The sequence below is a fragment of the Sipha flava genome, unplaced genomic scaffold (genome assembly GCF_003268045.1).
Source record: "Sipha flava isolate LNK unplaced genomic scaffold, YSA_version1 36_pilon_pilon, whole genome shotgun sequence".
Taxonomy (NCBI): domain Eukaryota; kingdom Metazoa; phylum Arthropoda; class Insecta; order Hemiptera; family Aphididae; genus Sipha; species Sipha flava.
This window is the reverse complement of record NW_020273076.1, coordinates 4,299,967-4,325,307: the sequence shown is the minus strand read 5'-3', so window position 1 is coordinate 4,325,307 and position 25,341 is coordinate 4,299,967. Positions and strand designations below refer to the sequence as shown.

Here is a 25,341-nt window from a genome sequence, read left to right as displayed (position 1 = left end):
GTTGGTTCTCTACCTTTTTTGTAAATTATCTTTTTCGTACTACATTACATTTTACATTAATTACTATTCGTTTTTCCAAAATATATTAGAACAGAGCTTTTGTTTTACCGAGAAATATGAGGAGATATAAGTAATCGGATGTTTTCATTACATACACCTGCAATGTATGTAATATATTATATTACATATTAATACAATATATAAAATATATTTTGTTTACCAGATTGATTTGATGTGAAATTCTGTAATGATATTATAAAATGCACACACAGCTATAAAATAATGAAAAAAAACATGGTATGTATTATATTTTAAAATAATATATTTGTTTTAGTAAATGAGTCTTATAGTATTTTTTTGTAAATCATTTTTTTATTACTTCAAACAGTTATAAAAATTAAAAATCAAATTATATGCAATACTTTTTATAATTCTATTGTTGACGCATATGTTTATTAAGTCCATCGTTCGACTGTGAATCAATTGTGATTTTTACCTTCTACATACTATATGCTTTAAATGTGTTTTTAATATATTTATTAATTACACATTTATTTTTATATGTTTTACTTGAAAATATTAGAAGATATCTATTGGATGCTTTCATTGATATTGTGTCTTTAAATCATGTTATATTATTATATATTTGTTTTAAATACATGCGATTTGATTTATATTTCTACATTATATAGGGAGATGTCTGTTGTATGTTTTCATTAAACATTTTCTTTGTTAAGGAATAATGCAGTTACTACTTCGGTACTAATGATTAACTAATAAAAACGAACACAACTATAAACTAAAGAAAACATGGTATGCCATGCATTTTTCAACTCATTCTTTCAATTATATATGTTGAATGTTATATTTTCGGTTTGTATAAATAAGTCTTATAGTATCAGTTTTTACACTTGGATGAAAGGAAATGAATATAAATTAAAACTTATGTGATATTATAAGGATAATAGTAAACCCAGTATGTTTTAGCATTAATGTAAATTATTTTCTTTGTACAATATATGCTTTGAATGTGTTTTTAAAACTTATTAATTACATTCATTTTTTTTTTGATTTACCATAAAATATTAGGGGAGAGCTATGGGATGTTTTCATTGAGAAGGAATGTGATTGACTTTACTGATATTTCTATTATCACAAACAGTTGTAAAATTTAAAAATCAAATTATATGCAACACTTTTTATAATTCTTTTGTTCACATTTGTTAATTAAGTCTATCGTTTGACTATGTTTTAATTGTATCTTTAAATTATGTTAAATAATTATAAATTTGTTTTTTAAATATGTTAAATTCATTCAATTTGATTTATTTTTTAAAATAATATAGGGAGATAGTGTTAGTGTGATAGATGTGTGTTAATGGTTCTATTGATATTATTCAAATCAAACCCAGCTATAAAATAAAGAAATCTTGGTACGGATTACAATTTTTAACACTCTTATTCCATTATGATACAAGTGTTTTTTTTAAAATATCTTGAACTGTATTGTTTACTTGGCTCATAGTGTTTCGCAGAGTAATTAATTAACAAGTGCTCGAACATGAGTGTAGTACTGTTGCCCTTCGTTCGACTATGATTCATTTGTGTCTTTAAATTATGTTAAATACATTCAATTTGATTAATTTTTCCAAATAATATAGGGAGAGAGCTGTTGAATGTTTTCATTGCACTTTATTCTTTGGAATGGAATAGAATTCAACGTGTTGGTGCTAATGATAATATTCAAATCAAACCCACCTATAAAATAAAGAAAACTTGGTATGTATTACAATATTTAACGCTCAAATTCCTCTATGATATAAATGTCTTTGTAAAATATCTTAAACTATATATTGTTTATTTTGCTCATAGTGGGTTGCAGATTAATGAATTAACGAATGCTCAAACACCAGTGTAGTACTGTTGTACCCAAGAGCTTGGTTATTATTACACTTTTCTCCTAATATTATAAGAAAAATCTTGGTATAGTTTATTTATTTAAACCGTATCATACTGAAACGTTTTATATAATGATAAAAATATTTTCTTTGATTATGTTATGTTTCACATTTGTATACATTATCTTCACATATTTTTTAAGCTTAAAAGCACAAATATGCTATGATTACAAGAAACTTCCACACTCTGTCTTTCATAAATTATTTATGTTTTTATATATTCATTCTGTATATTTTTTTTAAATATTGTCGATAAGTACTTTTATGTTTTCTGAATGTGAGGAAGGGGTTGGCGACCTCCACGTGGTCTTTCTTGGATGCGTTTTTCACTGAGAATGATTATAGTGTAAAACGTAACTAACGCCAACATTTATGTATACACACCTATTATAGAGTATTCACTTATCGCTCAATTTTTTTTTTTTCAGTTAACATCAAGGAAGGTCTTACTCCATTTTTATAGTTTTTTGTCTACAGACTCACTTTGTATATATATTCATTATTTATTATTGAAAAAATACTTTTTATGCATTAGTTCTTTTTACTTTGAACCGACTGTACTGTATTTGAAAGTTTTTTTACTTTGATAATTTCATATCTAAAAAAAATGTCAAGTTCTCTAGCGTTTATGATACTTATAAATTGTTGTATCTAAGATACTTTTCATGAAAGTGTCCCTTTGGTAAGTTAAGTTATGGAAGAAGACACATATAACACTGTAATTGAAATATCATAATCTATATGCATATTTATACCACTTTTTAAATTCTATTCCATTCTATTAAATATAGTGATAATTTACATATTTAACTATTGTTGAGAAGACACTTAACTTTGCAACAGTACTATTATTATGTTTGATTATTTTCAATTACACTGCGATTTGCCCTCTGCTATTTCATTTTTTTATGTACATACAAATGTTTTATATATTTCTTATATTGGTTTTTATACGTTTGACACCATGCATCGATTGTCACTATAGTACCGTAAGTATGGTGCCGTAGTATTTTTAAGAAAACAATTAGGTGGGGGTCTCCTAGATAGCGAACGCCTTTGACGCCGAAGGCGTATCAATTTTCCACCCGTATATTATCAAAAGTTAATAATTATCACAAGTAGTAACCGTGGTAGTATTGCATGTTACATTATACCTACATAATAATGTTTTGAATATTATTAATATTAATAATTCATATTATTAATTAAATTGATTAATATATAAATATTAAACGAATTTCAACCGAAGCGAGGCACACAGAAGCTAGTAATAATATAAAATATTAATAATATCATTGATTATAGATAGTATCTATAATCAATGATAATATCAACAGTTTAATTTTAGCATGTTGTATTATTGAGCGTAGTGATTAGCCGCAGTCTCTAGCCCCCCCCCCCCCCATATTATACTTATCTATGCTAGCCACTAATTTATCCGACGCTGCTACCTATATATAGGTTATTTGAACTAAACTATGTTCCAAAAATTCAACATAACACAAGCAATATACCTACTACGGCACCTTATAGCAATATACATTATAATATGATGGATGCCGATACTTGAGACCAATTATAAATAAAAAAAGAATAATTTTTGCCCGGCACAGAAAATTTATAACCAGGCCAAATTGCATTTTGATAAATTTTAGGTATGCATGAGCATACCCTGCAATACCCCAAATGACGCCCCTGAATGATATTCTATAGATGCACGTAATAATTATACACAAGATATATTGGTAGAATGTGTCAGAGCAGTTTATTTTAGCAATATATAGACATTTTAGCTAAAACATGCTATATTGCTATGTATAGGGATACTGACACTTAATACTCCCTTTCTATTAGTATTGAGGGTGACCATTTCAATTGCAATCACTTGCCAACTTGTATGCAATTGGCGTTAATACTAAATATATATACTTATAGCCATAATTTGTATATATATAATTTACTGAAGAGTATTTGTATATAGTAATCGTGTACATTGTAAATAATACGCACAATGGTGTTTTATACTAAAAATATGTTTACAAATTAGTTAAAGTTGATACTATGAAAACAAACGTATTCGTTATCAAATAATTTTTCACCAAGTAAATAATAAATTGAATCAATGGATACAAAATATAGAAATTATATCCGGCTAATAATAATAAATCAAACAGTTGAACTATATTGTTTCTATTGTAATAAATTAGGCTATATAGTACGATAAATGTCACGTTGGTTTAAATGTTGAATAATATTTTAGCCCAAATTTAGTTTTAATTATTTTGTCCTAATGAAGAAGTTTCAGAAAGGATTCTGGAGAGAATATCATCATAGAAAAATACAAATATATGGCAAAATGAATGGATAGGGAATATGCTCACACACAGAGGCTTTCTTGGACTAATTAGAATAAATGATGAAAACCGTTGAGGAGGACCACGTTTACAATAAATGAGTATAATTATAATGCTCATATACTCTGCAATACCCCATATGACGCCCCTGAGGTAAGTGATTTTACACGAATAAATTAATTTAAATATTTTTCTTATAAAACACCGAGAGAACTAAAAATAATGTACAAGTCTATTTTGAAAATGACGGCCCCGAGCACAACCCAACTGATAGCGTAAACCAATAAAATAAAACGAAAAGACTAAAATTATATAAATAAATCACAAGAAAAAATAATGTGTACTGTAATTTTTGTTTTTATCATTGGTTGTAAAAAAGATAATGGGATATAAAATTTCTTATCAATGGAATAAAATATTATAATCAAGGTGGATAAATATATATCCACCGTGATTATAATATAACTGCTAGTGCTACTGGTGTCGTTCTTAATAACTAATTTTTTCCGACAACTTATCACGAGTATCTGGGTGCGTATAGCCTGGGTTCTTGTATAACGTTAATAAACGTTATTCATTTATTTACTATTTATAATACTTTTTTTAGCTCTCGTGTGGTCACAATATAGCATAAAATAATCATCAGTGATTTATTTAATTTTTATTATCATTAAAATTATTAAATATGGCGTTATCAATCAGTCGAAAAGAAGTTGAGGATATTAAACCGTATTTGGAGAAGACTGTCTCTAAGTTCTTAGGGTTTAGGGAACCATCACTTGTAACCACTCTTATGCATTGTTTGTCATCCGGTTACGACAAGTACAAAACTGCAGGTAAATATGATTTTAATATTTAATGTACACAAATAATTATTTAACTTATCATGTTCCCTAGATAAACTTCGCTCGTCATTATTAGATCCTGGTAAAGCTCTGTCTTTAACCGATAAGGCATTTGATTTAGCTAAAGGAATGACAATGAAAGTAAATAATGTGACTATAGCTAATAAACGTCCTATTAAAACGGAATATGATGAAAATAACATTAAACGTAAAAAAGAAGATCTGCCTATTGTTAAAGAAGAAGCTCTTTCGATGGGACAGGTATGTTTTTGTTTTCAAGCTGTTGGATTGTATAGTTTATAGTATATAATAACATAATTTTTATTATATTAGATAAAAGACATGATGTTAAATGCACAAAAAATGATAGAAGAACGAAAAAAGGCTTTATCTATACCATCTATTGGTGTTCAAAAAAATACTAATGGCAAAGATAAAAAACCCCAAATAACAACAGATTTTGAGAAACAAGCAAAAATTGCTCAATTGCAGGTAGTTTATTTTATAAACATTATTTTAATTCTTATTAATACACATTTTTTTATTTTTATAAATAGGCTCAAATACAGAAAAAGCTAGCTACTGGTATTATAAAAACAGTTCCAAGTGTACCTAAAACCTTAAATAATTCATCTGCAGAAAAACCTACTCCTCTAATTCTTGATAGTGAAGGACGTACAATTGATATAACTGGTAAAGAAGTTCAACTTACACAAGTTATACCTACATTAAAAGCTAATATTAGAGCTAAAAAGCGAGAAGAATTTAAACAGACATTTAGTGAAAAATCTAATGATGATTCGTCTGAAGTAAAGTTCTTTGATTCACGATTGACGATAAAATCAAATATTCGTACAAAACGAACTTTAAAATTCCATGAACCTGGTAAATTTCAACAAATTGCTGATCGTTTACGAATGAAGGTATTAAAATATAATATAGATTTTAATATTGATGATATTTTCATGTTAATTAATTTAGTTCATTTTAAATAATTTTTTTCGTGTGATATTTAAATACATTTAATTAAATAGTTTCCTTATTTTAAATAAGTATATTTCCTTTTTGATTTATTCATTATTAATATTGTATTTCAGGCTCAATTGGAAAAGTTACAAAATGAAATTTCGCAAATTGCTCGTAAAACTGGCATTTCATCCGTGACTAAAATGGCCTTGTTGGTACCTAAAGAAGAACAATTAACTGAACATTGTCCTGATGTTGAATGGTGGGATAGTGTTATTTTAGATGGGGCTTCGTAAGTATATTTGTGATTCTTCCATGGTAAAAAGAGTTATTCATATTATTTCTTTAAATATAGCTACTTAAATGATACTGGAACAGTTCAATTTAAAAGAAGCAATATAACACATTTAGTTGAACATCCATTACAAATGAGACCACCAAGTGAGTAATTACAATTTAATTAATTATAACATTAATTTAATATTAAAATTAAATAAATTATACTCGCATTGAAAAATGTGTCAAATGCTCACTGTCATTTATCATTTCTAAATCTGTAATAACCAGTTTTTCTTCATTATATAGTGCTTCTATGTATTCTTTCCATTTATCTACAATCTGCTCCTACTTATAAATTATTTCTCTTTCTATGTTTTATATTGCTCCACATTTGGATGTACATACTTCAAAGAACTTTTTTACTGTTTTATATGCTTCTTCTTTATTGCCTATTCTCATCAAAACGTCTATTTCCTCACATTTTCCTTCTAGGTATTTTTCTTTTGTTGCTTTTGATTTCCTTATGATCAAGTTTCTTAAAAGCTTGTATCTCCTTTGATATTCATCAGTATTTGAATTTTTATATTTTCTTCTCTCTTTTATCATTCCAATAATCTCTGGCGCTATCCATTCCTTCTTTGGTAATGTGCTTTTTGTTTCTTTCATTGTTTCATTTGCTGTATTTGTAGTTGTTTTTTCTCAAGGAAGTCTATCTGGTATTAATATCCTGTTCTTCTTATATTTTTTTTTTTATTTGTGTATTCTTTAAATTTTTCATTTACTTTTTTTTTCTTTTAGTTTATTAGTTTGCCATCAATTGGTGTTTCCTCTTTTAATTTTTTTTAAATTTGAGATTACATTTCATCATGATCAAATTGTGATCACTGTCTATATCTGCTCCAGGATAACTATCTTAGAATTTTATCAGGTCATATTTTGCACAAATGCCACCAGTCTATCTCCATGATCATTCCTTTTTCCCAGACCATATTTTCCTATGTTACTTTCTCTTTTTCTTTCTTCTATTATTACATACCAGTCTCCCAAGATGATCAGATTTCCTTCTCCTTTGATTGTTTGAATAACTTTCTCCATTTGTTCATATACTTCTTCTACTTGGCTATCATTATTGTTGGAGGGGTTCACATATAGATTTGTACTTTGTAACTTTTGGTTTGGTTTCTATTATGACATGAATAATCTTTTCACGTAATGCACTTAACTTTTTACTTTCTTTCCAATGTTTTTTCTAAGCACTATGCCGAATCCTTTTTATTTAGGCTTTTCAGCAGATGTGACTGAATATACATATCTATAATCTCCACTCCATATATCTCCAGCTTCAGACCATTTTACTTCCAAAATTCCCAGAATATCAATGTTCATTCTTGCCATTTCTATTTTTAGAGTATCCAGTTTACCACATTGTAGTAGAATTCTCACCTTACGGGCTGCTATTTTTCTATTTTATCTACTTTCCTTGACCATTCTTCTCTAGTAGTCTCTACCCAGAGATGAGAACGAAGGACTATTTTACCTCCGGAATCTTCTACTTGAGAGAACGTCATGTTTATTGTTTTTACTAAGGAATGTTAATGCAGTGGTTTCCTATTTGCCTTCCGCATCACAATGTAATCACCATATCTGCTGTTTATTATTTAATATGCATCTGTTTCTACTCATAAGAGATTACCTGCACCTACACTCAATATTGTAAGAGCTGCTGCCCTCCTACAAGTCCCATTTTTCACCTCTTACGCAGACAGGGACAACCTGTGGTCTATTCTAACCCCAACCATCCGGGGGTTATTCAATAAATATGTTCATTTAATTATTTTAACCAAGTCAATTGATTTAGAAGTATAGGTTTTCCATGTTGATTTCAACCATATGAATAAATTAATCTCACAAGAGCATGATAATGTTTATGATCATTTTTGCAGTTTATTTCTAACTGCTTGTTTTATAATTTATAGAAATCAAATATTATTATGACTATAATTTTATTTAATTTTAAAATTTGTTATTAACTGTTAATGATATTAATATAAAATAATATTAAATATAATATTAACTATTTGTTATTAACTGTATGAAGTTTACTTATGTGTATTGTGTAAATTGTATGTTAAATGACTTTCAGCTGATCCATTAAAACCGTTATTTATGCCTGTATTTTTAACAAAAAAAGAAAGAAAGAAGCTTCGTCGTCAAAATCGACGTGAAACATGGAAAGAAGAACAAGAAAAAATTCGTCTTGGTTTAGAACCCCCAGCGGAACCTAAGGTATTTAAACATATTATATGATATTTTATTAGAATTTTAGAATTTTATTTATTTATTTTTTTTAAAAATGTAATTATTAACATTTTATTTTTTTAGCTTCGTATTTCAAACTTGATGAGAGTATTGGGCACAGAAGCTGTTCAAGATCCAACCAAAATGGAATCTCATGTAAGAGCACAAATGGCAAAACGTCAAAAAGCTCATGAAGAAGCTAATGCATCTCGTCGATTAAATCCTGAACAAAGACGAGATAAAAAAATAAGAAAATTACAAGAAGATACTTCATTAGGTGTTAATGTAGCCATATATAGGTATGAATTATATTGAAACTTAAAATAATTACTTACTCTCAATAAGAAAATTGTATATATCTATTTTAGAATAAAAGACTTAAGTAATCCATCAAAAAAATTCAAAATAGAAACAAATAGCAAACAATTGTTTATGACTGGTTGTGTGATTATGTGTAAGGATTGTAATGTTGTTATTGTTGAAGGTGGTCCTAAACAACAAAAAAAGTATAAAAGGTACTTTATTTATATTTAATACTTACTAAGTAATTAATTATACAACATTTTTTTAGTAAATCAGAAAATTAATAATTATTAAATGATTTTTAGATTGATGCTACATAGGATGAAATGGGAAGATGATGTTATTAAAAATAAAGACGAATCTGAACCAAAGTCAAATAACAAATGTTCATTAGTGTGGGAGGTAATAATAATTTAATAATAAACTTTCTTATCTTACTATAAAATTTTGCATGACTCATGCAAGTTTTTTTTTTTTTTAATTTTAAACTTATATTCTTAATATTAAAATAAACATTGATTTTGTATTCATTTTTTTTTTGTTAATTAGTAGTAAAGTTTTATTAATATGATTATTTGCTTATGTTTATTGTTATAATATTAATTCAATTTACATATTTTCCTTGTAGTAAAAAATATATTTTCTTGAAAATATACAAATAATTAATAATAATAAATTAATAGTTAATATGTTAACATGTATACTATGTAATATTATATAATGTACTTGTATGTTAAATTATGGGATACCAAAATCTTTAGATACTAAAATTCTTATTATTTTATTTTAGGGTATGTCCAAACAACGCAATTTTGGAGAAATAAAGTTTAAAGTTTGTGCTTCTGAAAAATTAGCTCGTGAGCAGTTAAAAAAACATGGAGTAGAACATTATTGGGATTTAGCTTATAGTGATTTGATTATGGATTAAAATATTAATTCAAGAATAAACACCGTCAAGAATTAATGAGCTTTTGATAAATATATTTATCTTTTTTATATATTCATATAATGACAATGTTTTTAAATTTGTATAATAATATATTTTGTAATATTTAATTATTATTCATTAATTTATCAAGTGCTTTATATTTTCTATGTCTCTCATATTGTGTATTCCTCAGATATGATGTGTACTTCAATTCATTCATTGTAATATATTGGCAAATATTAGTATTTTCCTTTAATTCATATGAAAAGGTTTTGGCATAACCTTTATTTGTAATCGATTTCACACATTTTTCTCTGATTTCTTGATTTATAGCCATTAATTTTCCAATTCCTATTTTTAATTTTTTTATTCCATATTTATATATCTTTTCTTTAAATTTTTCTAAGAACCATTTGTATAGCATATTATCAGCCATGTTGACTTTTTCTAATTGCATAACATCATAATTTGTTATTATTGGTTTATGTGTATCATTACTGGTGTTAAGTGGCAAATAGGCTACCCGCTCTAATGGCCATTGCATTAAATTAGCAAATAAAACAAGAGATGCATCTAAATATTCAAATATCATTATAAAATCAAAATCATTTTCGATAATATCTATAAATTTATTTATCATTTTTGTACTTTCAAAATCTTCAGGAGCCATTCCTAAGTCCCAACTCATTTGATTTATTCCTAATTTTTTACTATAACGTTGTACATTTTTTCTGAATGATGAATTATTTGAGAGGTTGCTTATAAATTTGGTTAAATTGTTTTTATATTTTTTTTCAAAATGATAAAACGAGTACATTGACTGAAACAACGATGTTGGTTCACGTAAAATAGTTACAAAAAATGTACCAGATCTCATAACAGATTTTACATCTTGAGAATACCTGGTATGATGTACAAATAAGTCAAACTTATTATCTGCAGTGACATTAATTACCATGCTAATATTAAAATGTTCGGGATTTCCTACATAATTATTTTTATTTGGCAACAAAAAATCTAAATTTTCTTTATGGCCATATCGCATCAGTATATTTTGTATAGTAGTGCCAGCACATTTATGAGTTTTTAGAAAAAATACTCTTTGTTTTTCTTCAACTATTGTTAGTGGTCGTTTTGGTTCTATGGATCTGTAAACAGTATAATCATAACTGATATAAGTTAATTTGATATTTAATTTACTTTTAGTTACTATCATACATCTACTCAAAATATATTTTTATTCATTCTTTCTAGTAGGTAATTTAAATATTATTCCTTAGATTTCAGTTAAAAATTTTCGTTTTTTTCATACTATAAAATTAATCATTGAGTATAATAAGTCCAAATATTTGTTATGAAATAAAATGTATGTACTTACCTATAATTAGGTTCATTCTGTATAAATATAAAATACATTACAAATGATAGAAACATTAAAGTTACAATATAAATGGCACAATATTTTATCTTAATAAACAGCATATTTTACATTAAACAAAACAAAATTGTGTTGAGTGGTAACATAACTACTGAATTACATATTGTTTTTTGTATTTAATATATACATACCTATCATGTAAACTATGCATTTCTCAAGTGGTTTAGTTTATGACTATATTATATCACATTTGACGCCATAATTGTTAAATACATCTTGACTGGGTTATCTTAAATTAAAATAATGTCTTATACACGTGGATTGTATAATGAATAATAATATTTAACTAATAACAATCTACTATTACATGTACCATCTCGAAGAAATGTAGCTCTTCGAAATATTAATACGCTCATGCTATCTGCTTTATAGTATTAATTTTATAATGACCAGTCCAGTCTTGTAATGTACTTTTTAACTACTCGAATACATATTTCAAATATTGATATGTATTATTATCATGTCATAAATTATAGATATATGTTCATAAAATCATACTCATTTTCAAAATGTTTTATAATCATTAGCAGATCAATGGAAATGATAACATCAAGACCTAAATTCTTAAATTGTTTGTACTGCACACTATTTTATATATTTGAAATAAATATCTGTATTCTGGGACGTAGGTACTCTGCAATAAGAACATGAGTCTATATCTTTGAAAACATTTATTTAAATGTAAGTTTGCAATTGTTTTTGTGACCTAAATGAATAAGTTTTTAAAAATTTTATGGTACACACCGTACTTTTTAAATACTTATAGTGGTTTGCTTAAAAATTACAGAATCGATGTCATTAAAACCGTTTTGTACATGATATAATTTGATAGTTAAAACATTATATAGGTAATAATAATTAATAAATAATAGTTAATTATATGAGATAAAAGACAAATAAACCGTTATCAGCTCGATAAAATATAGCTCCGATTTCGTAAAATATATATAATTGACTATAATTTAGTACACAATTTAAATATATATATATGTATATTTAAAAATATATAGCATACCCGTGGCGGTAAAACGGGGGGGGGGATGAGGGGGATAGATCCCTCCATGACTTTTTTTTAAATAGGTATTTATTATTCATCCATATTATACATAATATAATATAGGTCATCTATTTTCTATTTAAAAAAATAAATATACTGTACTTATTAGTTATTATACAGTCTCTAGGCTCGAATAAAATTAACAGTTTAAACATAAAACACTAAAATATTAATTGAAACAAACTTTTTAGATTTTTTTCATTTTCTTTATAGTTAAATTATAAGAATGTATGAAATTTAAATTTAGTACTTAATGCTTAAAATAATATATTATATTATTATATGAAATGTGTAATTATATTATTTTAGGGTCGTCTCAATGGTTTAATCACTATGGTTGTTCATTATGTGGTTGTCAATATAACTGTAGACGAAGTACTGGACGAATTGGCAAAAAAACCAGAAAAATAGATTTAATAATATAAATATCATTAATATAATATAATTTCCATGTTTAAAAATAAAGATTTTTATATATAGTGTTTGTTAAAAAATCAGCTACATCCCCCCCCCCATGACAAAATCATTTGACCGCCACTGTAGCATACCTACTATAATATTAATATACTAATTCAATTTTCCTTGAAGTATTTGAAAATCTTTTAATAACTTTTTTAGCGTCAATTTCAATACTTCTATGCACACTCATTAGGACTGGTCGTACTATTCTTTCTTACCTGATTCTGTTTCTTAAAAAGTTTCGCGACGTTCTAAAGTAGAAAACGTCCTTTTAGGTATTGATGTTGATACGGATAGTTTCGATTAACATTTAATTAGGAAAACATTTTAGATTGCACTAAGACAACGCATTAAAAATATTTGATGGCTTATCTTTTTCGAAAATCTTGGTCTACTTTGTTTGCCAAAGTAAAAATTCTGCTTCAAAAACTATTGAGTTTAGATTGGAAATAAAAATTAACACAAAGTTTAATACCTTTATATTTTTTACTGACACAATTTAGGAATAATTTTTTGCAGACTTGTTAATAATCATTTATTCACTTTTTGTAAAAAGTCGTAGGAGTTGTATAAATTTAAATTCGAAAATATTCTTCGGAATCCTTGATCGTTAATTAACTGATTTTAATATGTTTTTAGATTTATTAAATAAAATTGAAAATTCTTCGTTTGCATATTATCGGTTTTTTATTACAATTTTAAATATATTTTCAGTATGTTTAGCTGTTTCAAAAAAATCACAATTTACTCTTTGTAAATCCCAGCAAAGGGAGAAAGTCGGAGAAAATGAATCACCAGCTATGTTTAAGCAAATTACATCACTTTTAATAATAACATTAAGTAATTATGAAGATCTAGACGAAGTATCAATATTATGATAGTTTTCTGACTCTTCTGACGTATATATAACCGAACATTATATTTTAACGAATCTTAGGAATGCATCACGGTTTTTTACCCACCTTAAGAATATTTTGTTTTAATGTATGTGTGCTCTGAGTTCATGACTTAAAAAAATTACAAATTATATTGATGTTATGAAACACCAAGGGATGTTTAATAATTGTTCTTTCTCTTTTCTCTCAAATCACTAATAACATTTACAAATTTTATAAAACCGATTTTCCACAGTATTATGATGATGTAATACAGTGACGTCCAACTTTTTTCCTTTGATGGGCCACTTTGGTAAACAATTATCTTCAAGCGGGCCACTAAGTATAAAAGTACAAAAATAATCTTATATATTGAACTGGTTTTCTTATCATTTATTGTCTATAGAAAAGGTTATGAATAGGGTCCGGATTTTTATGCATTTACATATTTGTAATAAGTGTATGCAGTTCAACGGGAGTAAGAAATGTGAACGATTTGTGTAGCAGAGAATCTATAGAAAAAAGTTTATTTTGCATATAAATGCATATTTTAAGGTTGAGAGCATATTTGAAGAATTCGGCATAATAAAGCATATTTTGGTACATAATAGTTATTTTATTTATATTTCACTATAGAAACTAGATTTATGAGTTTATGAAGTATTGTGGGGAAATATTTAATTTGTATTAAAACCATATCTTGCTTATCGAAACACATCGATCGACAACAATGAAGACTAGTTATATATAAATTTCCTTCATACAATTATATTTTTAGCATGATTATTATTATTATTATCGTGATTTTAAGTCTTATATTGGATAAACACGCTGCATCGTGGCTCTTGTTGTTTTACATTTAGTTGGTATTTAATCGTCGCGCGTCGTGCTGTAGTCGCCAGTCGGTAATCGCCTATAAATATAATTTCGTAATCCGCATTCCGTATATAAACAAATTTCTTTAATAATTTTTTTTACACTCGTAAATTTTAAAATGCCGAAAAGTCGTAGTAATATTCAAATTTTAATAAAACAATGGATTGCATTGTATAATAAAACAGACCACACAATTTTTACTACGGACGGTTCTGTAGTGTTTTGTCAATTGTGTGACAAAAAAATCGTTTGCACCAAAAAATTTCAAATAAAACAACACGTTGATACTGCTTTGCATAAAAGTGCTTTAAATCGTAAAGCAAATGATAACAAAAAACAATTATTTGTATTGGACGCAAAACCTAAATCTGGTAACATTTTTAACGAGGATCTTTGTTCAGCTTTGATAGTCGCTAATATACCATGGAATAAACTTCAAATTCCCGAATTCAAGAATTTTTTTGGAAAAGTACACAGGTAAGCATATTCCCGATGAAAGTACACTTAGAAAAAATTATCTTGGTCCATGTTACAATAATGTTATAAATGCAATCCGAGAAATTATTGGAAATTCAGATATTTGGATTGCTGTTGACGAAACAACTGATACAAACGGCCGTTATATAGCAAATTTATTAGTTGGCGTTTTAGAATGTGATACACCAAGTCAACCCTATCTATTAGCATGTAAAGAACTGCCAAAAACAAATCACTCTACCGTATCTCGTTTTATTAACGATAGTTTAAAAATATTATGGCCCGCTGGGGGAAATGACGAAAACCTAAGATTGTTTTTATCAGATGCAGCGCCATATATGGTTAAAACTGGAGATGCATTAAAAGTGTTTTACTCAAATATCATCCATGTAACATGCGTAGCACATATGTTAAACAGAGTAGCAGAAAAGGTAAGAGAGTTATTCCCCGATGTAAATAAATTAATTAACAATGTAAAAAAATCTTTTTTTAAAGTCACCTTCTCGTATTCAACTATATAAAGAATGCTACCTGGTTTACCATTGCCCCCGGAACCAGTTATTACAAGATGGGGGACATGGATAGAGGCAGTTATATTTAATGCAAATAACTATGAAGGTATTAAAAGTATAATAGAAAAACTAGATAATGATTCTTCAGCAATTGTAAAAAAATGTTCAATTTGACTACAGTGAAAAATGATTTAACATTTATAAAAATTAACTTTTCTGGACTTATTCGGGCAATCACAAATTTAGAAGATACTAAATTGACATTACTACAATCGTTAGAGATTACGAAAATTATAATTTCCGAACTATCAAATATACAAGGTGACAAAGGTTCTATCATAAAAAATAAAATATCTCAGTTATATCAAAAAAATAAAGGATTTCAAGTACTAGAACAAATCGGACTAGTTATATCAGGTAACAATGAAATACAGATTCCAGAAAATTTCAATCCTTGCTCTGTGGCAAATATGAAATATGCATCGTTGACGTCAGTAGATGTGGAAAGATCCTTCAGTCTATATAAACATATATTAAGTGATAGAAGAATAAATATGACACCTGAACATATGGAAGAGTATATTATTGTTAACTCTTTTTATAAAAAGTAAATATCGATTTATATCTATTAGGTAATTAAAATGTTTTTATTTGTTTAAATTGTTTTTTTTATATATATAAATTGTCTTCATTGGTATAAAAAAATTAAATACATTTTTTTTATTATTATTTTTAACTAAAGTGCACTTTATTAATTTAATGTAATTTTTAAACATTTTTTGTCTTTAATTAATGTTGTAAGTTGATGTTGCAGTGCCGGTAATAAAAAAAATAAGTTTGTTTGATTATGTTGTATTAATTATTATTTATTAATATATAAAGAAAAAATTAAAAAAAAAATTATAAATGCATATATTTTGGGTAAGAGCATATTTTTGCATATTTTTTAAAAAAAATAAGAGCATATCTAGTGCATATTTAAAGGTTTTTTGATGCATAAATGCATACTATTTTAAGGTTTTTAAGTGCATACAAATCCGGACCCTAGTTATGAATTAAGGTACACATTAGTTTGATTAGTACGTTATTTTAAGTACACGGATGATATCGATATTTAATTGTAAAGTGTGCATATGAAAATGTCAGACAGAAAAAAAACGCAAATATATTGATGATTGTCGAATTTTCAATGGTCTATAAATTACTTTTTCATTGAAATTAATGGAAAGCTGTTTGTCTTGTGTGTCGTGTAACGGTTTCAGTTTTTAAAGAATTTAATATCAAACGACAATATTTACGTATTTTAGCCTACGTATTTAGCTAACTTTTGTACGGCCTTCCGGAGCACAACGAACGTGTTAATTATTTAGTTGCCAGAGACACACTTCCCCACACGAAAAGCTGGGAAAACTTTTCTTTTTATTAACAAACATTTTTATTAATCACAGACTACGTACATAATAACCGATTATAATTTAGTATAGGAATCTAATAACTTTTTTATATAATTTTTTTAGGTGGTTCGCGTGCTCCTGTGCACCATAGCACGAGTCGCCACTGAGAACAGCACTTCATTTTCATGGGCAAACTATAATTTACTAAGGTACAATTAAAAGCTGTTAAACGCAAACATGTCTGTCATGGGCTTAAATCAAAATTATTACTCTGTTCGAAGAGAATAATGTCTGTGATGTAGGCACATAGGGGTTTTAATTTTTCATGAAATTGAACTCAATTGTTATTTAATTAGCATTGAGAAAACACATACTAATAGTGGTAGTTTTTCTTTCATTTTTATTTTATCAAAAAAACGTCGTTTTTGATCTCGGATTATGTCCATCTAACATTCAGCTGACCATTAATTGCCATTTTATTAATCAAGTAGGCCGTATGGTATTCAAAATTAATTAACTACTTTTTTCCAATAATTTTTGTATTATATATAAATTCAATGTAAATAACAAATAACTAAATTAATGTTTACATATGTACGTACAGGTGCTATACACGGTTATCGTTTGTACGAGTAGTGGGATCCGTATGGTCCAGAAAAACTGGTATGAGCGACGGAGTGTGGCGTCACGACTGCGTGCGAAGTCACTGGTGCGCCGGCAGTCGAGCCGTATCCGTAGGGCCCTGTGGCCTGCGGCACGGCGATCGGGTTGTACCCGTAAGGTACTGCGACCGGAGCGGCGGACAGGCCGTAGCCGTACGCTTTATACGGGTCACTTGTCGTGTACGGGTATGGACTGGCCGCGTTCGCTGGACCAGTGGCGTACGGATAAGGGCCCGCACCGTACGGATAGGGGCCAACGGCGTACGGATAAGGGCTCGCGGCGTACGGGTAAGGGCCCGAGGGCTGATACGGTTGTACCACGTCGTTGGTGAAACGCACGTCGGCCTTGTGTGCTAACGAGAACGGCGTCTCGACCGTCTTGTGGAACGCGGCCACTTGCCCGAAGTTGCCCGGCGTTCGAATGATATTGGTCGAAGTGCTGGTCACGGCGCCATCATACGGGTTGTGTTTCGGTGGTAGATAGGCCGGAGAGTACACCGATGGTTCTGCCGCTGTGATGTCTGCGGCGGCAGCTGTGTCGTCGGCTCCAATGGTTACGGTCACTGCTGCCATAATCAGGACCACAGTGCATAGCAAGAACTTGAGGACAACATTATCAATAATTATCATCAACAATCGTGGTGTTACGTTTGTTTAATAAGGATTAAACAAGAACTAGAATAATGTGATACGTGTTTCCCCGTTTACAAATTTGGATAAAATTACTATCGCATTAACTACAAATTTTTTCTGCAATTTATAACTCGAAAACAGTACTGCTTGCGGTGGTATTTTAATGTTAAACCATTTCATTTTTATTCGTACGTCGACCGTGACGCTGATTGGATGATATCATTGAGATTCATAAACAGCACTATTAATGTCGTCATTGGACTTTAGTTTGATATTTAATTTGATTTCCCGATTTATTAAGTCGTGAAATATTCATTAATTTATAATAGCATTAAAATATTCTGGGTGGTCCTACATGAGTTAGTGGATACTTATATATATATATATATAACTAATGAATGATTATAGTTCACGTCTAAAAGGTTGTTATTACATAATATAAATTATTAGGATATTTTTATAACAAAAATATCAAGAATATTCGAATTCTTACGACGAGAAGTTGGCTAGTAAGACTAACTTGAAGGAACAAGTACTTTATATTGATTTTTATGCTTGTTGTGTTATAAAGAATAATGCCACAATGATTATTTGTGTGGCAAATTTTAACTCGGATGATTTATATTATACCTACCTACCTAATCACTTCCAATAATAAAATTTTTACTAAAGGTAATAAAATAATTTAGATAATTTGAGTTAATAAGATTATTTCTTGGAAGAAAATTAATTGTTGCAATTGTAACTAGAATATTATTTAATTTTATTAAAAAAATGCAAGATTGTAGAAAATCTTGGCAGAAATTTGGAAGAACTTACAAAATATTATTGAGGATTTAATAAAAAAAAACAATATTTCTATTTTAATTCTTCTGTTTTAATTAGTTTATTAGGTATGTATTTATGAGTATTTTATAAAATGTGTTTTGAGTACAATGTCATTACGTTTGTTAGAGTGACTTGCACAAGGGCGTCATTTCAACTTTTGAAAGGGTGGGGCAACTGACTAAATTTGCCGACTTCATATTATTTAAAAAATTATGGTTACCTATATACATACATATTTAAATATTTAATATTTATAGACCATAGACTATCAATAAAATATTTTTTCGGAACAAAACAAGTAGGAATTAGTAATGAATAATGTATCACAATGATAAATAAAGTTGTTTAAATTTACCCAATTAAATAATAACATTAAAGATAGTAAAACATTAATTTATTTATTTATTCAATAGGCTATAAGTTACCTATCAACAGGTTTAATGGAATAATAATATAAATCTAATTAAATAAATACTTATAATTTCATTATTTGTATATTTAATACTTTAAAGAACTTATTTATAAAAACATAAAATTGCAACTCAAATACAATGTACCGTAGTTTGAGGTAAATAGAAACGATTTTAATGGTTTTTTATAGATTATGAGCTCAATTTTTATGATATCGATATCCCGAAAACTATTTTTATAAAGGCACATATATAGAAATATATAATATACCTAAAATAAAGTTTATAAGGTTCGCATAATAATGATTGTCGTAAACCGAGGAGGACTGGCTCCCAACTCTTAATAAACCATGAACGTGTATTTAAAAGATAATATTATCTGATTTCTGAGTAAAAAATAGTAAATAAAAATTTACTATTTACCGATTTTAGCATTTAATCATCGGACACAGAATTACCGACTTTTTAAAATTTTTTAGAGTGGGGCATTTACCATAGTTTGACCCCAATTGACGCCTCTGGACTTGCAATTTGTTTATATGAATTTTAGACCATTAGCGTTAAATAATACAATTTAGAAGGATTTATTTTTAAAAGTTTCGTTTTTTAATATATTTTTTCTAGAACATTTGTAATTACATTGATAAGTTTATGGTTAAATGGATTTATTGACTGTTTTAATGAATTAAGGACACTAGGCATTATTTTCTTTATCTCTGAATCAGGAGGAGGTGAAGTATTGTTGGATCAATAGTTAGGTAATCATGTGGCTTGGGCGTAGGCTTAGGGAAAGAGAGACGGATGTATTGAAGTGACTTTTACTGTATGGTTCTCTTGTACATATACATTTCTAGTAGGTACTTATACTATCAGAAAACATGTTACTTAATACTGGTTTTTTACGACGTTTTTTGGACGATGAAATACTCGATCATCGTCTAACTTAGGCTTCAGGCACGTAACCAGACATATTTCTATAGGGGGGCCAACATTTTTAGGCCTCTTTCTGTAATTGTGTTTATTAAATGTGCGTTCGATATCCGTATTTGGAATTTCTAGTTTTCAATCTATTAATACACGTACTATTGTCAAATTGTCAAATGACGAATATTTATAAAATAGAATCTCAGAATTTAATTTTTGTTATACGATCGTTAATTATATGGAAAGGGCGCATGTAAACTCCACCACAAGTACCTTTTTTTAATGTAAACTCCGCCAAAAAAATAAAACAGGTAAAATTGGGTTCATGTAAACTCCGCCAGTGAAGAAAATCGAGTAGTAGTATAAAATTAATATGATATATTATTAAAAGTAATACGTAATAAGTAATAATAAATGAATATTATTATTATAATATTATATAATATCATATCTCCATTTTATTTCATCAGACGTGTATTTTATATTTTGGTTATATTTGTAGTTGTTAAATAAAACTAATAAATTGCCTCGATGACCAGTAATTAATTTTATATTATTATTGTTGTGACATATTTCGTTCAATATAAAATATACACGGAAACACGCAGGCTACGAATGATTATGTTCGTCAAAGTATACTTTATGTATACCTTACCTACTGCCGATATCAACATTGGAAATACTAATTTCAGATAATATGAAGATATAATTATTAATAAATGAATCAATGTGGATATAAATCCACCTTAAAATGAATCGAACCATGACAATAATTTTATCGATTTCGATGTACATCATCCCAATAGATGTCAACGTATTTAATGTGAGAAGGCACGTGGCAATGTGAACACTGAGCAGGTAAACAAAAAAAAAACTGGAGGAGTTTACATATACTCATTACAGGTAAGAAAAAAAAACTGGTGGAGTTTACATTAGACCTTTTATTATCCTTTTATCTTAACTGATATTCTAGCGGAGTTTACAATCGCCCATATGAAATATACATTCAGAATTTAGCCGGTTTGGGACAACTAAACACCATAATATTTAAAAATCAAAATCAAGGGGGCCAGCCCCCTAAGGCTCCCCTTTGACGACGTACTTGTTAGGCTCGCTACGTTAAAGCCAAAATACTACTAGTCTTGAAGACGGAGGTATGCTCAAATACTTATGTCTAGGGAACGGATTTATATGTAAATACATATTTTTATTAAAACGAGATATTTAAAATTTGATAAGAAATGTTCATGATTTAAATCATTCCTATTAATATGATGCTACTTTTATTTTACATATTTTTACATATTTTGGTATAATTACATATTTTTACATATTTCACTAATTTGTAAATATTTTTAAACATATTTTATTATTTCATCATTCATACGTCTTCTTCGTACAAAAATACAAAAAATTATTTCAAATTTAGATCCAGAACTTTTATCGCTATTAGAAAAGCTCAAAATATTATGCAAAATGAAACATTGAAAACAAATTTAATTTTCATTTTAATGAATTTTAGTTTTATTGCACATACAATTAAAAAATTAGAAACAAAAATATGTCCTTGAATGAAAGTATGCAATTTCGAATCAACGATTGCAAAATGAAAACTCGTAAACGGACCAATAGAAGAAGTAGTAAAAAAGAAAATTCATGTTTTTACAGGAAAAAATTTCAGCCCATATTGATTTTAAATCAATTAATGACATAATTAGTGGCAGACACCCTTCTAAAAATTTGGAATTATCGCCTTCTAATATTATGCCCTTCAAATATGCTTAAATCAACCGATGTAGGTTGATGTGGAACGATCATTTAGCCGTTTTAAAAATATTTTCAGATCTAATAGGCGACATTTAATATTTGATAATTTAAAATATATTGTAATTATTCAATGCAGCAAATTATTTTGATAATTTAATAATTATAATTTTTTTTTTTTTTTTAAATTTTTTTCCTACATATTTGGATGGTTTTAGTACATATTTTATAAATTATACTTACATACATATGTACATATTTATGTATTTTTATTACATATAAATCCGTTCCCTACTTATGTCTAATAATTAGTTATATAATATAATAAACACAATACTCAAAATCTACAATTTGATGACAATCCTTGATCAAGCCAATTTAGAAAATTGTGCTAAATATTTCTACTTCTAATATCCCATATTCATATTGCGTCCTAGAGCACCGATTATATATATATATATAAATATTATAAAATTAAAAAAAAACAAAACATTTAATTCAAAACCACCTGTCTTATTTATGAAAATTATATTAACTGCCATTTCTTTCATCTTTATATCGATTCTTATTAATCCCGATTTTAAAAAACCAAATTTGAAGTGATTCTAATATTCCTAAATATAAAATTTATAAATTGATAAACACACAGTGTTAGCAAATATTAATGGGAAAGGAGATTATATATGCATAAATTTGCCGATTACTTTTTAAAACAAAATTCTACAACGCTAATATTACTTGATTTGTTGATTATTACCAACTATATAAATAAGTCATTAATAGGTGAGAGGTTATGCACTCCGTCCCACCAAAATGCCGACTCTGTAAACAAATTTTAATACTATTGAAGTAATAGAAGTAATAATAATTACTTTTTGAGTCATTATAATATAATATGCAACTGTCTTCGCATCTCTGATGTAATTCATTTCAAAATTACAAATTAAAAATTTTTTAGTTTTATGTGATATTTTGGGAAACTATCTGAAAATATGCACAACTGGGACACATTAATTCTCATATTTAATTATATCATCTGCAATTATTAAGATAGAGTTTTATTTTATTTATCAAAAATCTCAAATTTAGAGTTACTAACGGCTAAAGTTAATATGTGAATTTCTATGTACAAAGTTTACCATATAGTCGTACCTACTAAATATTAGGTAAATTTAAATTGTATAAAACTAAAATTGTTTGTTTATTAGTGTACCGTTAAACTTCAAACCGTTCAGTTACATTTCTACCTCACTCCCAGTGGATAAGAATTTCATATTTTACTTTCAATTTTCTAAAATCACAGTTTTAGTATAAATAAAAAATTACTATTTTTTTTTTGTTTTTGTAGGTTTTATTTTATAAATTTTAGTTTTGCAAAATTGTTGGATGCCGATGTCCATTTATAGTTAGTTGAATACCGCACATTTTTTATTTTTAAATTCAATAGTAAATGTAATTTTTAAGTTTTTTGTTGGTTCACATAATATAGAGAATTTACAAATAAAGCATAAATTAATTAATTTTGTTTTGTTTGAAAAAATAGTGTGTAATTTTATGTTAAATATATTCAATACTTAATTATAATAAAGATTTAAAAACTAAAATTATTTGATTGTTATTATTATGACTAAACTCCCACCAGGATTTCAAATTTAAACTATTTATAATTAAATGTATATTAATATGTCAGTATACAGTAGTAGTATTATTATATTTAACTTACCTTAAAAGATATCATTTCGATTGTGAATGAAACTTATTCAACGTTGCTGCAAAATTCAGTGTTGTTCTGTTGTTGGTGGTGGTTGATAAATTATAATATTAATAAATTTGTGCATAGCGTATTACGCCTTATATATGTACTTATTCATCGACTTTCGTTTCATATGCAACCATTGGCGGGGATCAGAATGTTACCCCGGAAACGAGGTTGTTTTAGTATCCAATCCTTCCACACAAAAATTGCTTTCAGGCTAATATGTTTCATTGTGATAAAATAATGTTATTGTGAGTTGTTATTAGCGTAAACCAATTGTGTAAAAACATTGTGAATTATCTCCTAAAATGACCTTAAGGGGCTTGTGACTATAAGTTTAATAATATAAGTGTACGAGAGAATAAATATATAATACAATATGCATTTTATATAACTTATTTCTCGAATTTAAAAAGAAAAATGTTGAAATTAGTTTGTTGAAAATATAAGTTAATAGGTATATCTTTGGAAAATAAAATTCTACCCAGGGCACTGTTACGTAAATATTGTTATAGTACAGAATGTACTTCCCAGTATATTTTATTAGACATAAAGTTAAAATTCAAATCTAACATTTTGTATATAATTTTTATTAAATTATTATCTATAATACTTAAAATATACAACAAAAAGTTGCATAACTTAATAAAACCTTACCCTAAAATATGTGTTTAAGATAATATTTTATACTTTTTGTAAACTAAGTATATTATTGGCAGTACATGTACAATAATCACTACTCATTATAGTATTGAAACTGATTTATTTAATAACGCGTGTTCACGTGTTTTACGTAACAAAACAATAAATGTACTATATAAAAAACGTGACTTGAAAAATAAATACAAATATGACATACTTCGCTAGTTGCTATATAAAAATAAAATTAACTTAGAAGATTATAATATATTTCTTATTGACTAAACAGTAGTAAACAAGAAATATTAAAGAGTTGTATGGTTAATACATATACAATAGTGGCTATCATACAAAATAATGGTGTACAAAGTTTACTTTAGCCAACGAAAAAACATTCAACATAAATATTCAATAATCAGCCTAGATATTTATGATATCTAGGTAACTAAAAGTATGAACAACATTAGAAGGAAACAAAATAGTTAGAGAGAATATTTTGAAACCGCATAACAAAGTAACTCTGTTTCAAAAAGTTGATGCTTTAGGTCTTTACTGTTTACAGTTTTAGTTAATAGACTATGTACAGAACCTCTGTCCATTGAAACAATACACTGCACTGTATAGTACAATGATCCTTGACGCTTTAATTCGAAAACAGAAAATAAGTAATATTGACCAGATGCAAGTCGATTTTATATTTAGTGAA

At 27.4% G+C, this 25,341-nt stretch overlaps 3 protein-coding genes and 1 long non-coding RNA gene across 7 annotated transcripts in view; 2 read left to right on the top strand and 2 right to left on the bottom strand.

The window, feature by feature from the left end:
- LOC112687892 overlaps positions 1-2,037 on the top strand; it is a 3,171-nt gene extending 1,134 nt beyond the window's left edge. The window contains exons 3-6 of one of the 3 annotated variants that reach the window (XR_003149024.1): positions 224-297; positions 693-813; positions 1,662-1,779; positions 1,873-2,037. This is a non-coding gene — a long non-coding RNA (uncharacterized LOC112687892). Of the gene's footprint in view, positions 1-223; positions 298-692; positions 1,067-1,661; positions 1,780-1,872 lie in introns of those variants that run through there. The other 2 variants (XR_003149025.1, XR_003149023.1) reach the window with 2 other exon arrangements.
- A 2,157-nt stretch (positions 2,038-4,194) lies between these two features.
- LOC112687890 (U4/U6 small nuclear ribonucleoprotein Prp3) lies at positions 4,195-10,001 on the top strand. Of its 2 annotated transcripts, XM_025560868.1 has the most exons (12): positions 4,195-4,465; positions 4,920-5,148; positions 5,210-5,418; positions 5,491-5,649; positions 5,715-6,080; positions 6,255-6,415; positions 6,479-6,564; positions 8,546-8,688; positions 8,785-8,999; positions 9,069-9,215; positions 9,309-9,405; positions 9,794-9,931. In XM_025560868.1, the coding sequence occupies exons 2-12, from the start codon at positions 4,998-5,000 to the stop codon at positions 9,929-9,931; spliced, it is 1,872 nt and encodes a 623-aa protein (XP_025416653.1). In that variant the 5' UTR covers positions 4,195-4,465; positions 4,920-4,997. The 2 variants fall into 2 exon arrangements, with proteins under 2 accessions (XP_025416653.1, XP_025416654.1); XM_025560869.1 differs by lacking the exon at positions 4,195-4,465 and having other exon boundaries at positions 4,998-5,148; positions 9,794-10,001.
- A 23-nt stretch (positions 10,002-10,024) lies between these two features.
- On the bottom strand, positions 10,025-11,472 carry LOC112687891 (galactosylceramide sulfotransferase-like). Its single transcript, XM_025560870.1, has 2 exons — positions 11,310-11,472; positions 10,025-11,079 (listed from the first exon to the last, which is right to left on the bottom strand). The coding sequence occupies exons 1-2, from the start codon at positions 11,411-11,413 to the stop codon at positions 10,056-10,058; spliced, it is 1,128 nt and encodes a 375-aa protein (XP_025416655.1). The 5' UTR covers positions 11,414-11,472; the 3' UTR covers positions 10,025-10,055.
- A 6,065-nt stretch (positions 11,473-17,537) lies between these two features.
- On the bottom strand, positions 17,538-24,072 carry LOC112687910 (cuticle protein 76-like). Its single transcript, XM_025560897.1, has 2 exons — positions 23,964-24,072; positions 17,538-18,281 (listed from the first exon to the last, which is right to left on the bottom strand). Exons 1-2 carry the CDS (start codon positions 23,976-23,978, stop codon positions 17,637-17,639), a joined length of 660 nt encoding a protein of 219 aa, XP_025416682.1. The 5' UTR covers positions 23,979-24,072; the 3' UTR covers positions 17,538-17,636.
- Positions 24,073-25,341: the final 1,269 nt, after the last annotated feature.